This window comes from Mustela erminea, chromosome 8 (genome assembly GCF_009829155.1).
Source record: "Mustela erminea isolate mMusErm1 chromosome 8, mMusErm1.Pri, whole genome shotgun sequence".
Classification (NCBI taxonomy): domain Eukaryota; kingdom Metazoa; phylum Chordata; class Mammalia; order Carnivora; family Mustelidae; genus Mustela; species Mustela erminea.
Genome location: NC_045621.1, coordinates 21,090,896 through 21,107,208, shown reverse-complemented (window position 1 = coordinate 21,107,208; position 16,313 = coordinate 21,090,896). Strand labels below are relative to the sequence as shown.

At 36.2% G+C, this 16,313-nt stretch overlaps 1 protein-coding gene across 1 annotated transcript in view; it reads right to left on the bottom strand.

Moving 5' to 3' along the window:
- CPS1 (carbamoyl-phosphate synthase 1) overlaps positions 1–16,313 on the bottom strand; it is a 123,680-nt gene that overhangs the window by 38,830 nt on the left and 68,537 nt on the right. The window contains exons 22-24 of the mRNA XM_032354679.1: positions 2,322–2,463; positions 976–1,041; positions 444–507 (exon numbers count right to left, since the gene is read on the bottom strand). Of these exons, the coding sequence (XP_032210570.1) occupies positions 444–507; positions 976–1,041; positions 2,322–2,463 (272 nt within the window). The remainder of the gene's footprint in view (positions 1–443; positions 508–975; positions 1,042–2,321; positions 2,464–16,313) is intronic.

Sequence of the window (16,313 nt, the reverse complement as noted above, 5' to 3'; positions counted from 1 at the left end):
ATGATAAAAGCTCTTTGCATTCGATATCAACAGAAGTCATATATTCCCAGATCTCATCTACAAATGTAATTTCTGGTTGATATACGAAGTTGTTGAACAAATATAGATCATTGCATAAAACTATGCCTGACGATAAAAGGTCAGAGTGTAATTCATTCCCCAACTTCATTGAGAGGTTCAATTTAGTTCACGAGGATAAAAACATAAAAGGAGGACATGGTGAAACAGGAGAAGGAATTAAGTTGAGACCTGCATCTGAGTCCCACATGTATCATTTAATAGCCATATCAACTTGGGCTTTACCCAATTGAACCTTTTTCTTACTTTGCAAAATATTCATTATAACAGCATCTCTTTTACATAGTTCTTAGAATAATAGAATGAACATGTATGAAAAGTACTATATAAATATAAAGTCTTATGGAAATACGTTATCACTTTACCAATGTGATATGGACCACAGCCCAACACCATCATTCCATGGTCATCAAAATTGATATCATGCTCCTGAGGAGGAAAAGAAAAAAGAAAAAAGAAAGACACAGAAATTACTGTGTTTTATTCTTCAATCTAATTAAACTCTTTGTCCTGCCACTATGTCAGTCTTTCTCATTCTTCCTCTTATTGACATGTATCCTCTACTAGTCTCTGGGACCTTGTAAGTATAATGTATAAGCTCTGTTTAGTCACAGAAAACAAGTTCAATATTGTTTTAGTTAAATAGCCAAAAGAACACATCATAATTGTATGTTCATATAACTCTTATTCTTATTATAATTTACTTGTTTGATTTCACCATCTTTAGGCAGTTCTTAGAAGACTGAGTACGGAAAGACATTATCATATCTGACCCACATGATGTCACATTTAATACCAAGATTACTAGATAAGCAAAAATACAAAAATCGTATTTCCCCATGTGGACAATGGGGAAAATCTGGAGCTTGCTACATACAACAATTTAGCAGTTCCTACCTGACCATTGTAGGTAATATAGAGGTAGTTTGTTACTGATGGGTATTCTGCAGCCAGTGTATCGATCTGCAAGAGAAAATAAATAAATAAATAAATAAATCGGGATTTTATTCCATTTGTTGTATTTTTTTTAAGAGTAAAAAAATATATTGTGCTGCATTCATATTCTTTTAATGCTTCTTACTCAGATACAAAGACAGATAAAAAGCTAGGTACAGTTCAATTACTGCCTAATTCCGAAAATGAGATTAGGTGGAGGAACAATGATACAATCTGGTTATCATTTGACCGATGGATAACAATACACACCTCAGCGCATCACTGATTGATTACAGCAGTACTTTACTTGTACAAAGCACAATGGTCATAGTCAACTGGCTACCAGGAAAATTTACCCAGACTGCTATGAGCAAAACGACCTGTATGTAAGAATGTTTTGGGTTTGCAAATGAATGCCTAGCATTTAAGTTACCTATGGCACTTAGCAATGGGATGACAAAAATACCTTAAAGCTTGGGGATGAGGGGGAGGGGACAAGGTCTCATTGAACATATTTAGAAAAAGTAAATCAATTCAGTTCTCAAAGGCCAGAAGCTCAGCTTAGTGAGCAAGAATTCAGGGCCAACAGGGCAGGCTAGTGTAAGGCAGGTGAGAAGGAAGAAAGATAATTGCTGAATAGAATATATTCAGCATCAAACCTGAGACCAAAGGGTACGCATGTGCCCCCTCAGCACGTGGGAAAAAGTCAATGATTTTAAAGGACAAAAACCAGCTGGTGGTACTTTAAGCCAAAGCATCCCTCTACTAAAGTCCAAAAAAAAAAAAAAAATCACAATGGTACATCTATGAAAGTTCTGGTGTGATTATCATGAATACTAGATGAGCTCATTATGCCCAACCCTATCACAATGAATACTAAATGAACCATAATGATGGGACACTTAAAATAAAGTATTACCCTGTAAAAAGTTAGTGCCAAAAGAGATAACTATTCTTTTCAAGAGGTCAGCCACCATGCTAGGGTATTTCAAGTCCTTCTATTACACTAAGGATTTAACTTATCACAGATCTATTTGCACATGGGTCAAAAAGTAAAGGAGAGGTCATTTAAATTTTTTTTCACTTAGGCAGAGAAAACCATGTACCACTCTTACCTTTACATGCCAGTGCCCCTTCAACCTTTCCCTTTTAAGCTTAAATCAATTCTGTGCTAAATAAAATTGGTGGCATCATGGGCTTCAATTAGACAAATAGAATCATTTTGAATTTCAACCCTCTTTCTGTTGGCAGTGGCTCTATGACTTGGTGCCTATGTTTCCCCCTTGAGGAAAGGGAAACTCCTTTACCTGTTTAACCCAAGGGCGGATGTTTTTCTTCAGCCTCAGCTCCCTTGTCTGGGCCTCAGTCAGCCCAAGGCATTTTGAAATCTGCTTGTCTGAGAACCCAATCTCCTTTGACTTTTTCAGGGTTTCTTCTGTAATGGACTCACTAGGATTTAATGAAAAAGAGAAATTCAAGTTTAGAACAGACACAGTAAGGACCAGTGAACTGTCCAATTTCAAAAACACCAAAGTATCCTTCTTTTCCATCTTCAACATGTTTAGATCTCCTATCTTTTAAAAACGAACAAATTAAATAGGACACTAAATCGTCCAGCCTCTGCAATCTTTCAGTGTTTTCAAAGCTGACCTTTTCAAACATGTGGTTTCCTACTTCCATACCCCCGGCACCTTATTCTCTTATTTTCTGAAAAAAATGGCTTCTGTATTTACTGTCTTAATGGACTTCCTCTTTCAAAATAATCATGGGCCTTCCTCTAACTAAATCTAGGAAACTTTTCTCAAGTTCCTTCTCCTCAACCTGTCAACATATGACCTACTTGATGTTTCATTCTTTAAAGATATCGTCCTCTGGCTCTGATAGGTTGCTTCTCACCCTACTTTATAATTCGCAAAAATTATTTACTGGTGTTTCCGCACCCCCCCCCAACAAGTCTCTATCTTTTGTTACCAGATTTAAGCCTAAAGGTCTGGCTACCTCTTCTCTCCTTCTAAATGTAACCACTGTCATTCGCTCAAGCATTATAAGTAATCAATAATTCCCAAGTCTGTAGCTCCTTCTCTAATGTCTGACTTATTCTCCAGGTCTTTATATGTAGGATCTTCAGGAATCAGCTTCACCTGGGAATCCTAACACTGCAACAGACTGGGTATACTCTCCTTGAACTGTCTCTATTTACTAATATTATCTGTCTATGCCCACAAGATCGTTCTCTGTGATTATTTCCCACCCATAGTGTAGACTGTATTTGTGCTGTTTCTCTCACCTGTAGTGACTTCAACATTCCTATAACCTACCCAACTGCTCTCCAACTCCCAGCCACTCTTTATAGGTCAACTAGAGCCAAGTTTCATCCATAAGATCTCTCAGTCCGCTCTCACTCACACATCTTTCTGGGCTCTTCACTGACTCATTTGCTTAAAGGCAGGAGCATAGTTGGAACCATACTGCTTAGCACATCAATATTGCCAATATTTTTAATGTTTCCTAGTTTTTATTCACCAACCTGACTTTTTTTCTCACTAGATTCATGTTCCATGATGACAAAGAATACATCTGGCTCATTTATCAATTCATTCCCAAAGCTTAGCAGGTTAGTCCTCAGACAACATTCAATAAATATTTATTAAATGAATAAGGGAAATTGGACTTCAACAGCTTTTGTAGAAAAGACAAAGTTATTGAAATCAGCTTACAACTAACATTCAAAATGTAATACAAAAGATAATACAAAAAAATAATTTGTAAAGAGCCAAGATACAGAAGAATAAAATACTTCTGTAAAAGTATATCTAACTAAATAGCTACAGGCCAACTATTTCAAGCAATAGTCAACACAATAAAATTCAATTATAACAGTCTGATAGTCAATACAATGAAATTAAAATATAACAGTATGTTCTCAGAAGATCTAACAATAAATAAAACATTTTCATTGAAATTCTGCTAGTAAAATGTAGTTGAATTAAATCTATTGCATTTTGTTCATTCTTCAATCTTCTTTAATTAATTCATATTCTGAGTTTAGAGAAGAGAGAATCAAGCTGGTATATTTAATAGCTATTTCTCTGGCTTTTGGATATCAGTCCTAGTTTGGATTTTTACAGCTCTGTCTCTTCCCAGTCATTTTGCTTTTTCTATGGCACTTAAATTTCCTTCTGTCTCTCAAGTTAATTCATTATTTCTTCCCAACATATTTAATGTCTTTTTTTTCTATTCTGATTTTGATTTTTTAATTTTCCCAAGTGTTTGATAAACAGTCTCCCAGAGCAACACATTTTTCTGTCAAATTCTTGAATGTAATCTGATTATTTAGTATGATTAGTCACGTGCTATGTATGCAAAGTACTGGGCTTCCTGCTCTAGAACTATGCTGTCCAATATGGTAGCAATTGCAATTAGCCACATGTGACTATTTAAATTATAAATGTTAATTCATTTAAAAATTTTTAAATTAAATTTTAGATTAACAATTACATTAGCCACATTTCAAGTGTTCAACAGCCAGTGGTTACTGTTACTGTTTTAGATGGTGTGGATTACAGAATATTTTATTGTCACAGAAATTTCTACCTAGGCCATGCTGCTCATGAAGATACAAAACAGTATTTGAGACAATGCAATGATAGGGAGCGATTCGAAACACTTTATGGAGAGACAGGCTATGTGGTGCAAAGTGAGGTCAGACAAAAGAGATAACAATGTGAGTGGATGTAGCAGAGACCTACTATGGCAGGAGAGGAATGAGAACAGAGCTGTAAAGAAAGTTCAGCTTTCTATGGTTGAAGGAGTTGACAGATGTACTATAGGCAAGGGTAACTGCATCTGCAGTAATTTGAGACCACGATGGGCATGGCAGGTGTAGAATACATACATACTGAGGATTTGTAGTTAGTAGGAAATTATGAATGGTGAAGGCGGGGCAACACCCACTGTCATTCTTACATCAGCGCTTTAACACTTAGTGAACATGCCCTGTGTCTCGGGCTCTATGCCACCTACTTTATTTTTTAAATTCTTTATTTAAATTCAATTTAAATGGAATTTTAATTAAATTAAGTTAGCATAGAGTGGATTATTAGTTTCAGGGGTAGAATTTAGTGAGTGATTCATCAGCTGCATATAACACCCAGTGCTCATCACATCAAGTGCCCTCCTTAATGCCCATCACCCAGTTATCCCTTCCCCGACCCACCTGCCCTCCAGCAGCCCTCGGTTTGTTCTCTATGGTTAAGAGTCTCTTGTGGTTTGCCTCCTTCTCTGTTTTTTCCTATTTTATTTTATTTTATTTTATTTTATTTCTGTGCTACTTATTTTAATGATGGAGAGATAAAATATTGAATCTCTACATTCAGGGAGGTCAGAGTATATTAGGAGGCAAACAAATAGCCACTGACAGGGGCTCAGTGGGTTAAGTCTCTGCCTTCGGCTTGGGTCATGATCTCAGGGTCCTGGGATCGAGTCACACATCAGGCTCTCTGCTTAGCAGGGAGCCTGCTTCCCCCTCTCTCCCTGCCTACTTATGATCTCTCTCTATACATACCAAATAAATAAATAAAATCTTAAAAAAAAAAAAAAAAAAAGCCATCGATATGCCTGCACTGTGAGAGGTGCTGAGGAGAAATGTAGGCAAGAGAAGCTCCGGGCTCAGGGGAAATGCTCCCAGCGGCCACTAGGGAAGTCTGGAAAGGCCTTACCCAAGAGAGGACTGCTGAGCCCCTGAGGGCTTTTGAAACACCCCAGTTCCTGGTGTTTACCTTTACTCTTGCAAAAAATAAAAAATTTGAGGCAAAAGCAGAAGAAGAATTTGTTGCTATTTGTTTTGGAAATGTATATTTTCACTTTTCTTGCCAAGATTGTGTTCCTAAATCAATTGCTCATTTGTTTATGTGCAAGTGTGCATTCAGCCTCAGAGTGGAAGTACTTGATAAATAAGCCATTTTTCTCAATTAGAACTATGCGTGATGTTCTTTTTAAATAAAGATATTCCTGAGTTTTATGAAAGATAAATCATATTAATGTTTACCTGCATGGTGAAAGGCTACACATTTTCTCTGATCTGCAATTTTGTTAAAAACATAAGTATGAAGCTTGAGTTAAGTGCAGAAATACTGTACATATAACATTAAGCCGACTCATACCCTTAGATTTTTCTACCTACTTGCTAGAACGTTTTCCCATAATTGTGCCATAGCAGTAAAAGAAAAATATAAAAATAAACAGATCTTTAGTAAGACATTTCTTTATTATTGCAGTAACTATCTGAGGCAAAACCCATATTATGTCACTATATCAGCAGCCACACTAGCTTCAATGACTAAATCCTAACCCACAGAGCAACAACCCAGACACACTTAGGACATACACCTTGAAAAGAGCCATTACACCTATAATTATGACTCCGGACTAGCAAAAATGCAAGTTCTTCAAGTCCAAAGATAACCAGAAGTAATATATTCATCTTGAGCTCTTTGGGTCATGCTTTTCTATTTAGTTTTTTTTTTTTTTTCCCTTGCCTTGAATGATTTATTTTTATTTCCTCTTATAAGGAATATCAGTCAATTCTTCAAACATTGCTACATTGCTCTAAATGAAAATTATAAATAACAGTATTAAATAAAAAAAGAAACCACTTAGATTCCTCATGTTTCTATTAGGGATGAAATAAATTTGCATTTGTTTTGTCCACATTCAGCAGTGCAGTCTTTTCTATTGCTGAAATATGCATAATTCCTCTTATTATTTTCCACCGAAGAGTCCAATAGAGCACATAAAGACATCTCCAGCAAATATGCAATCATCCTCCTCCACTCACCAAATAAAACTGGTCTCTTACCAATAAGCAAAGAAAGAAGGAAAAAAAAAAAGAAAGAAAGAAAAGAAAAGAAAGAAGACTGATAGAATTGGCTTCATGCATAAAAAAGTAAAGCAAATTATTTCTGTGCTCAGCTCTGGTGGCAAAAAAACAGCTACCTGTCACTAAGACTAACTCAATCATTACTGCTCCCCATAGCATCTCCACACCAGAGAATTTTCATTATTCAAAGGGGATGCCTGAGAAGAGCAACAGTAACACAGAATAATGAATCATAAATGATAGAATTTCAGGATGGGGTTGAAAATTTACTTCTCCATAGGCACCCCCTCAATTCTTACCAGGTGAGATTCCCATAACAGATGTTATCAAGCCAGACTTGCAGAGTGCATGCTTACAAGCTGATGCCCAGAATATTTTCTGGGTGAGCGCAAAACAACTTTTTAACTTTTGCTCAGTCTTCAAATAGCTAGATCAATAGCATGATAGGACATTTTTTAACATCTTGAAAATTAGGGTGTTTTAAATTGGAATGGCATATGAATGTAATCATGCTCATCTCTTTTAATTTGAATGCAAATACTGGGTAGGTATGTTCATACAAAATTCAAAGTGATATCTCTTCTGTAGTATTTTATTTAAGTCTCTCTGGTTATTAATTTCGACTTTTCAGGCATGTTCATCAAATAGTCCTCCTCACTGACAAAATAAATGTTGATTTTTCTCTTCTTTTTTTTTTTTTTTTTTTTAATACATGTTGATCCTGACCCAGCACAGCAGTTACAAAGACACGGATAAATTAGGTCCCTCCCTTCCCACATTCACCGCTACCCTAATTCTGTGAGGGACCCCAAACTCCAAGACAGGAAGCTGGTTGCCTCTCTCTATATTTCACTCTTTCTGCTGCTTTTGTCTGACACAGAGCTGGCCGTTATGTCATTACATAGGGAAGAAAATTGACTTGATTCCCTACTTGTTCTGATACAAAATTTTACTTTGAGTCCCATTATAATAAAATAAAAGAAGAGACAGTTTGAAGACACGGTTCATTAGCTTTGGGCCAGTGATTTAGATAAGGTTAAACCTCTTCAGAGTCAAATGCAAGATGAATCATCTTAAGTGAACTTAAAGCTCATCTAACAATGTGGAGATTCGGATAGGCGCTCCTCCTGTCTATCTGCCCACGTTGGGCTGGCCTCCATTTTGTCTGCCTAAAAGAACTTCCATGAGAGGGAGACTTTTTTTTTTTTTTAAGAAATCAAGTTAGATGAAAGCTTATTTTAGGGATAGGGCTATACTATTTCTCTTTTTCCAAAGGAAAATAAAAGCCTTAATTTGGAATAAACTCAAAATAGAATAATTACTAAAAGAAGTATAAATGCTGAATTTGTGATTCCAAACCGCCTTCTGAAGTCTCATATAGGGAATGCTCCATTTATATTATATTGTAAATCAAGGGAGCATTATGCCAAGCAAGAATGTGATCAGCTGAACGGAGCATATTGCAGAAAAGCACACAGTTTTAAAATATGTGCGATAAAGTATCCGTCTGTTATCTGGTATGTATGCCTGTGTGCTGGTATGTTTCTGTTGATCTTTATTGCATTCTGGGAAATGTGCCATATATGTAACCTTTCTCTTCCCTCCCAGTTTTCCTTGCTTTCAGAGTTCAGGGGCAAACTCTGCAAAGGTTACACTTCCCTCATTGCATAAAAGAAGCTAAACAATAACACAAAGAAACACCAGATCGCTGTGATGTTGGCCTTTTCATAATCTTCAGTTCCTCTCTACTTAGCAGCTGAAAATGACAGTTCTGAAATTTTTGGAGGGGGAAAAAACACCTTAAAAACAGACAATCAGACTTTTACACACTCTGCCATAATCTTTTAACGGTTAGACAGCAGGGCTCAGCTTCTACAGCGGGAAGTCTCTTGTGTGTTCTCTGGTTTTATAAACAATACGAGCCTTTCTCCTGTCTCTCTCCGACTTCCAACGTCGATTTTGTTGTTGTTGTTTAAAATTCTACCCTGTCATCTCCGCAACTTCCTCCACTCACACTTAGTCTTCAATAATAAATGATAAAAGGAAATGGAATAAATTCCCCTTAATGAGGAAATCTTCACCTGGCATAGAGGAGCCGGGGAAATCTATTAACCGACTGGAGGAACGCCGGCAGCATGGCAATTACCAAGGGAGGCAGCACACTTCACACAGTCCTCTCTTCCACTTGACTGGCTTTTATCTGATCCACCAACTCACAAGTAATACTAAACAAATTTCTCTCCAGATTGCACAAGCTCTAACGCGAAAATGAGCACTCCACTTGGCCTACGATTACGGGATGGACGGGCTTGCGATTTTATTACTGTCTTCTTTTTTAAAATCCCCGAAAAGGCAGAAGCTGAGAGAAGCACAAGGGCCTGATCCTCAGCAATGACACCTGCTTTCATAAGGACTGAAAAAAAGAATAAGATTCTGTGTTCTCTGCCCTGAGACCCCCCAGTCAGCCTTTCCCCTGACTCTTGCACGGCTTCAAGGATTATTTTTGGCATTTTGCAGGTTCAAGACCATGCCCCAATCCCAATAATGCAAGCAGGGGAGAAGTTATTGGTCTTCTCATCTTTTTTTTCCCCCCCCAAGGAGAAATGCAAAATTTTCCTTAAGAGAAATGCAAAACACGTTTTTCAAAAGCAGCAGTCGTGTTTACAAAAGCAAAGGATGAGACCTAGGCAATTGGGTAAATACCGCTATTTTCTCTTAATTGTTCAAAGCACGGTGCTTTGCTACTATACAGCCGTGAGGTCTTTGGAGGAATTCAAGAACACCTTGATCTTGACCTCTCATCTACAGGACAAACAATACCCAGTGATCCAATGTTCATGGGAAAGCACACCAGCATGAAAATTATCTATGAAGATCTAGGTCCGCTTAGCGCTATTGCAATATGTTACAATCTTACAAGTGTTGACTTTCGAGGGACCAGACACTTAAAACTGTATTTCACCTTAAAGGCTACTAAAAACAACAGAATCAAACAAAGAAGAAAAGCTTATGAGCAAATGATACTGTAGATACTTTTTCAGCAGGCAATTTTTAATCCATGAATCTTAACATTCTTTTTTTTTAGCCAATCTTTAGTGATCACAATAATCCCAAATTACTATGGTATTATTTTCGATCTGGTAAGAACAACTTATATAATACTGATTATAGTATCATGATTATAGTCTATGGCTACCAAGTAATAACAATGCGGAAAATGACCTAATATAGGTTAAGTTAATTGTAATTTTTGAGACATAATAAATCACATTTTATATCTCACTGATTCCTAGCTGGAAATGCTGTGACTCTCTTGTGCTCTGCCATAGATTTGGTAATGATGAAAAACAAACAGAAAGCACCCTGTCACAGTAGTGAGTCATGTCTATAATTGTATAAGAAAGTGTTCTGTTACATTCATAAAGCATGTTTTTACCAAACAACTTTCACCTGATCAGATTGAACTAAAGGGCAAAGTGCATACCATAGAATACTGCTTTTCTTACTTCTGATTAAAAAGTTTATTTATAATTTTAAATCCATTCAATAGGTCCTTTCCCCCAAATTAAGATGTATTCAGTAAGGAAAATCCTGGCTTTTCCCAAAATATAGGTTTTTTATACGTCCAGAATTTAAATCCAACAAAAACAAATGTTGTATAGGGCCTTAGTAGAAACCTGAGATTAAATGAGCATTCTTTGATTTTATAAAATCTGTTCTTTCACAAATAAATTTATGTGGAAGTCCTATATTTTACAACCTCTCCATGATCTTTGTTTAAAGAAAGTCATGTTTCCACAGAGTAGTTTTCCACCTACCAGATGTGTTGTTCCAAGCAACAACAGTATAATTTTCAATATATAACCTTCTTTGACTTCTAGAAACTATTACTTAGAATCTGATTAAAATAACTTACTTAACTGACTCTTATCTACTGATAACTGCTGCATAGATTTTTTTTCTTGCTAAATGGAACATACATAGGAATAATTTTTGACCAAATTTTTTAGTTCTTGAGTGAGCAAAAGTAAGCCCGTTCTAGAAAGGGAGGGATAAAATGGAAAGTCATTTCTAGGAAGATGTGGAAAAATGCTAGTTTTAAATTCCTGATAACCTATCACATTAGATCGGTTAATTTGAGGATTATTACCTACATGGAAATCAAAAATCTTTATCACTGAGTGTTTTTCAGAAGAAGACATAAAAATAAATATTAACACCGTGGACAGACAAAATTCTCATTTACTTCATGCTAATGACTATATACTCAAGAGCAAATTGAGTAGCTCTCCCTTCAAGCTGCCTAGAGCAAAGGATGGTCAGTTATACCGGACCATCAGCTACAGAGTAGGTTAGGTTGGGGAGGGCTAGGTAGGGGAGGACTAAGTAGGGTAGGTAGGGTTACGTAGGGGAGGGTTTGAGTCAGTATGTATAATACCACCACGGCCATGTTCACACTGAGGTGATGGCCGTTACTTTATCATCATTATGTGTCACTGGCAAAGAGTGTCTAACCGCCTATTTCAACCCTAAGTAAATACCTCTGGCCAAATCTAGAGTCAGGCTCCAACTCGACTGAGAGAACAATCCTATCAGTCAGACAAAATGATAAATCTGTGAAGTGTTTGGCACAATGCCAAGCAGGTAAATAAGTGCTTCACAAATGCAGATACCAGGGCCTGAGGGAGAAGGGGAAGAGCGCAGGCGCCAGGGAGGAGAAAGCGGGAGAGAAGGAGGGAGAGAAGCGGGAGGAGCGATTCATCAGAACAAAACTGGAATGTCATTTAAATGTGGCCCCATCGTCTCAGCATTTCTCAGACTTTTCCTCTCCTCTGCAACATTCCCGTAGCTCTCCCCTGACATGAGGGCCAACATACTCGGCTCTCCTTGCAAATCACAACTGATCTTCTGGAGAGCACGTGCACCCAAGCATTTTCTACACCGCGGGGAGGCATGGCCACTACCTTACACTCCGTAGGACAGAAATCATGCATTTTACCTCCAAGGCTGGACTCCGGGGCTCTAGGCCACCTAAAAGACACTTCAGGTATGAATGAGCAGGTGAAAAAATTCTGGGGGTCAGTGAGTGATTATCTAGCCTCCGTAACTACAGCTGAGGCAGACGATTTAATGGAAATGTATCCTCCATTGTACACTTCAAGAAATTTTTTACTGACCTGCATTAGCATGGAGGATAAGGTGTTCGCAACTTATTTAAAGAAAAAATATATGTGTATGTATGAATGCCTGTATACAGACAGTCTTCTATTTGAAATATGGCGAAATGTGAAAGGAAAACCCTTAACCCAGCTCTCCATACCCTTGAAAATTGTTTACATCTTTTTTTTTTCTCATTACACTCTAACTTCTTTTTTTTTTAATTTTATTTTTCTATTATATTTTTTTTCAATTTATTTATTTTCAGAAAAACAGTATTCATTATTTTTTCACCACACCCAGTGCTACATCTTTTAAAGGTGACTCGCCAGGGCTTTCTCCCTGCCAGGCCTCTGTGTTTCCCCCCCAAGAGTCCCAGAGAAGGGCTCGTCCCTTACAATGCTTCTGCTCTAAGTGGGGTCAACAATTCAGGCAGGAAAACACACAGCTCACAACTTGACAGCTAAGGAGGAACTGATCTCCAGCTGTCTGATTTAAAAGTCATATCTCTAAAAAGAAGCTCTGAAAAGGGTTAGTGACTAGAACCGCAGGCAGAAGCCCAGGGCTAGATTCCTTACTTTCCTCTGACTGCTGTGACAGAAAGAATGACACACACCTCAATTTGACTCAGTTTCACCATCCACGAAAATAGAATAGTGATATTTCCCACTCGTACCGTAACAGAAATGCACCCTAAGGTCAAAAGAGAAATATAGATCTCTTATAAATAATATACCTTTTTTGCCCTAACCTTCTCCACTGGTTAATTAAATTAGAACCTTCACTACACTTGTAAATATTAGTGAACGTTTCTCACAACAACTTTTAAGAAAATTTGCAATTTTGAAAACCTGGATAGTTTTTTGTTTTTAATCCAAAAATATAAAAATTTTGGCCTGTTGTCAACAGGCAATATAGATTTTATAATGCATATGTAGGTATTATAATGCTTCCAATAGATATGTCTCCATTTGATAATTTAAAACAATTAGATAAACCCCCTTTTATTAAAAAGCAGTTTATTCAAAGTCTTCCTACCTAATCAGTAATACATAGTCACTTAAAAAAATGAAAATGTGGAGATGCTGATTTACAATGTCTTCCAACACAGTGAATTTGTATCTTGGACTATATATTTTTCAGGTAATCATTCTGTGGGTCTCTTGAAACAACCAGGAACTATAAATGCATTTTCTAATTTCTCCTTTTTATCATGACTAAGAAATTCGGATTTTCATTTTCTACCAAGAATATGTATTCATTTATTTAATGGGCATATTATCACACAAATATTTTTGAGTTTTTGCTTGATGGAAGACACTGTCTGCCAATGCCCAAGAAAATATATGATCAATAAAGAACTGGAAGCCATTTGTATCTGTTTCAGAGCTGATGCTATGCCTTAGTATAGTGAACTTCATTCTGTGTTCACACAAATCAGCAAAAGCTCTTAAGAAAAGCTTATAATAAAAGTCTATTAAGACATGATATTTGCAATTTGCCTTAATGGAATTTACAATTTAAGTGGAGGATGGTACCCACATGCATCAAATAATTAGGGAACACTGAAATGAAACTATGTGCTTCCAACTACTACCTACATTGAACAAATCGGTAGATAATACCCACTTTAATTTCTGTTCATAGACAATTTCTTTACACTAAGATTCTCACTTTTATGAAATATAGTAGAAACATAACAAAATAAGAGCAAACATGATTTGTTGCTTCCTAAGTAAAATTCATCCCTTTACCCACTTCCTCTCTTTTCTTGCATATTTGGTTCTTAGAATCTAGTTCTTTCTCTTTCCTCCAGATCATCAAATTTGGAAGACCTGCTCAATTCCCTCGCTCTCTACTCTCCCTAAACCACACAATATTGTTGAAAGTGTCTTCTGATTTTGTTTATTCTGTTTTAAAGTTTCTCTTTTCATGGCTCCCCTGGCATTGGGATATATTGAAGGATTTATTTGGGGGGGTATATTGAAGGGATATATGCTGTCCTTGGATTCCTCAAGTCCTGAACTTAAATCCTGGTTCCAAGGGGCACTACCTCTGAAATCTCAAAAAGTTTACTTAAACATCTGAGCCGTTGTTTCATTTATAAAATATGAGGTAGGCAGGCACACCTTCTAGGAACTCTTAAATGAACACTTTATGTGAGGTAACATATGCAGAGGTCTTAGAGCTTTTGTTTTTAACCTCCATTTAATTTTCCTGGATTTGTGTTCCTGCCTCTAGTTGGTCTGTTAAAAGTGTCTGTCTTCTGTATAGCCATGTGTATATATTTAACCTTCAAATATAGATTATAAACCCAATGAAGACAGGTTAATGACTAACAATTATCCATCGACAGATGGCACTGGACCTAGTACCAAGCTTTGCACATAGTAGGTACCTAATAAATACTAATGACTGAGTAGATGAACAAATACCATATGGTCCAATAAGAGCTCTTAATAAAGAGAAATGCCATCTAGTAAATGCCATCTACATAACTCATCATGCTGAGATCAGAGATAATGACATAAAGATAATCTATTAATTCTTGACTATTAATAGGTACATGCAAATTATGAGTATATGTTATTTTAAATCAACTTGAGATTTTTTGTACTATCAATATTTAAGAATCGATACACACAAAATACATATCTGTTTTTTGAATTATCTAAATATCACTCTGAAACATTTTGAGTAAAACTTTTATTTTGCCCATGCCAGAATCAAGTTCTCTCTCACACTTTCAAAATACACATTTGTAAATGCTATTTAAATAGTGAATTTAATGAAGACTCTCAGAACATTAAATATTTGATGTAAACTTTTACATTCTATCTGATTCAATAAATTGTTAGTTAAAAAAATTAATGGAGGGCCATCAAATCTATGACATCACCTAAAATATCTTATCACATGGAACATAAAAACAAATTAAAAATAAAATCTATTTTTGGCATTAGTTCACAGGGGCATAGAAATTCCCACAGTAATACTCCTCTTTCAAATAGAAAAAATATAACTTTCTCATGTAAGCTCCAATTTTTAGTATTCTTGATGTGGTTTATTAGATAAGTGGTTTAGGGTATAAAGACAAACCACAGAATGGTAATATGTAGTAATTGCTAAAATTGTTTTCCTTTAGAGTTAATTATTTCACACATAGTATGTTATATATTCATCTTAGTTGCATGGCTTCCCAGTAAAATAAGAATGGAGTTTGCTTTTTTGTGTGTTGTTGTATTTTGTTTTGTTTCTAACTAGAGAGAAACTGAGACTCAGAAATCTAGTGTGACTCGGTGGTGAGGTCAGAGGACATCACTCATTTTCTGCAAATCAAGACAATGGGTTCCGCTAAAGTGCCCAGTCATTGCCATTCCCACATTCATCTATACTTAGTATATATATGAACATTCATCTATACTTAGTATATATATGAACATTCATCTATACTTAGTATATATATGAACATTCATCTATACTTAGTATATATATGAACATTCATCTATACTTAGTATATATATGAATGTTCAGACTGGAGTGGGGAAAACAACCAATGGTATCACAAACATATATCCAGAAAAAAGTATCATCAAAATTATTACATGCAATTATATTTTATATATAAGGATATATATATATTTCTTTCCCTAAATTATTTCTTTATTTGATACCCTTTAAGACTAAAATTTTTCATTATTAGGGTTTTTTTCTATCAGAAAGTACAAATTATCATGAGAAAACAAAGTGCTGGCATTTTTCTGTCTTATATCTAAGTTTTAACAACTTTTAGGTGACACTTTTCCCCAAGAAAACTGTAATCAAATTTAAGCACAAGAGGTTCTTCTCTGGTTTTGCCATGCCTCATGAGCAAGTTAAATAAAAAGCCAATAGAAACGAACATGTGTAGGAGAGGACATTCAAACGGAGTGTTCCAGCTAAGGTGACACCTGCATTATTACATCTGCCAGAAGTTTGTGGCTGCAGGGAAACGGCCAACTTTACTGAGCTCAATTTAGCACTTGAATGCCCAAGTGGAACTCCCCAGGTTTGCCCTAGATTGTTTTCCTAAGCAGTAGGCACACCTATGATTTTTCAGCACCCACCAGTGGACACAGTTTATCACACTGAACACAGTGATGTTCAGATGACAATGGGGCCCTTCAAAAGTGTACTTGACTCTTTCTGACTGCATTGACTATAGCAATAAGTGGAGGTAAAGGAGGAAAAGCAGATTATCAGAATCAAAACAGTAAAAAAAATG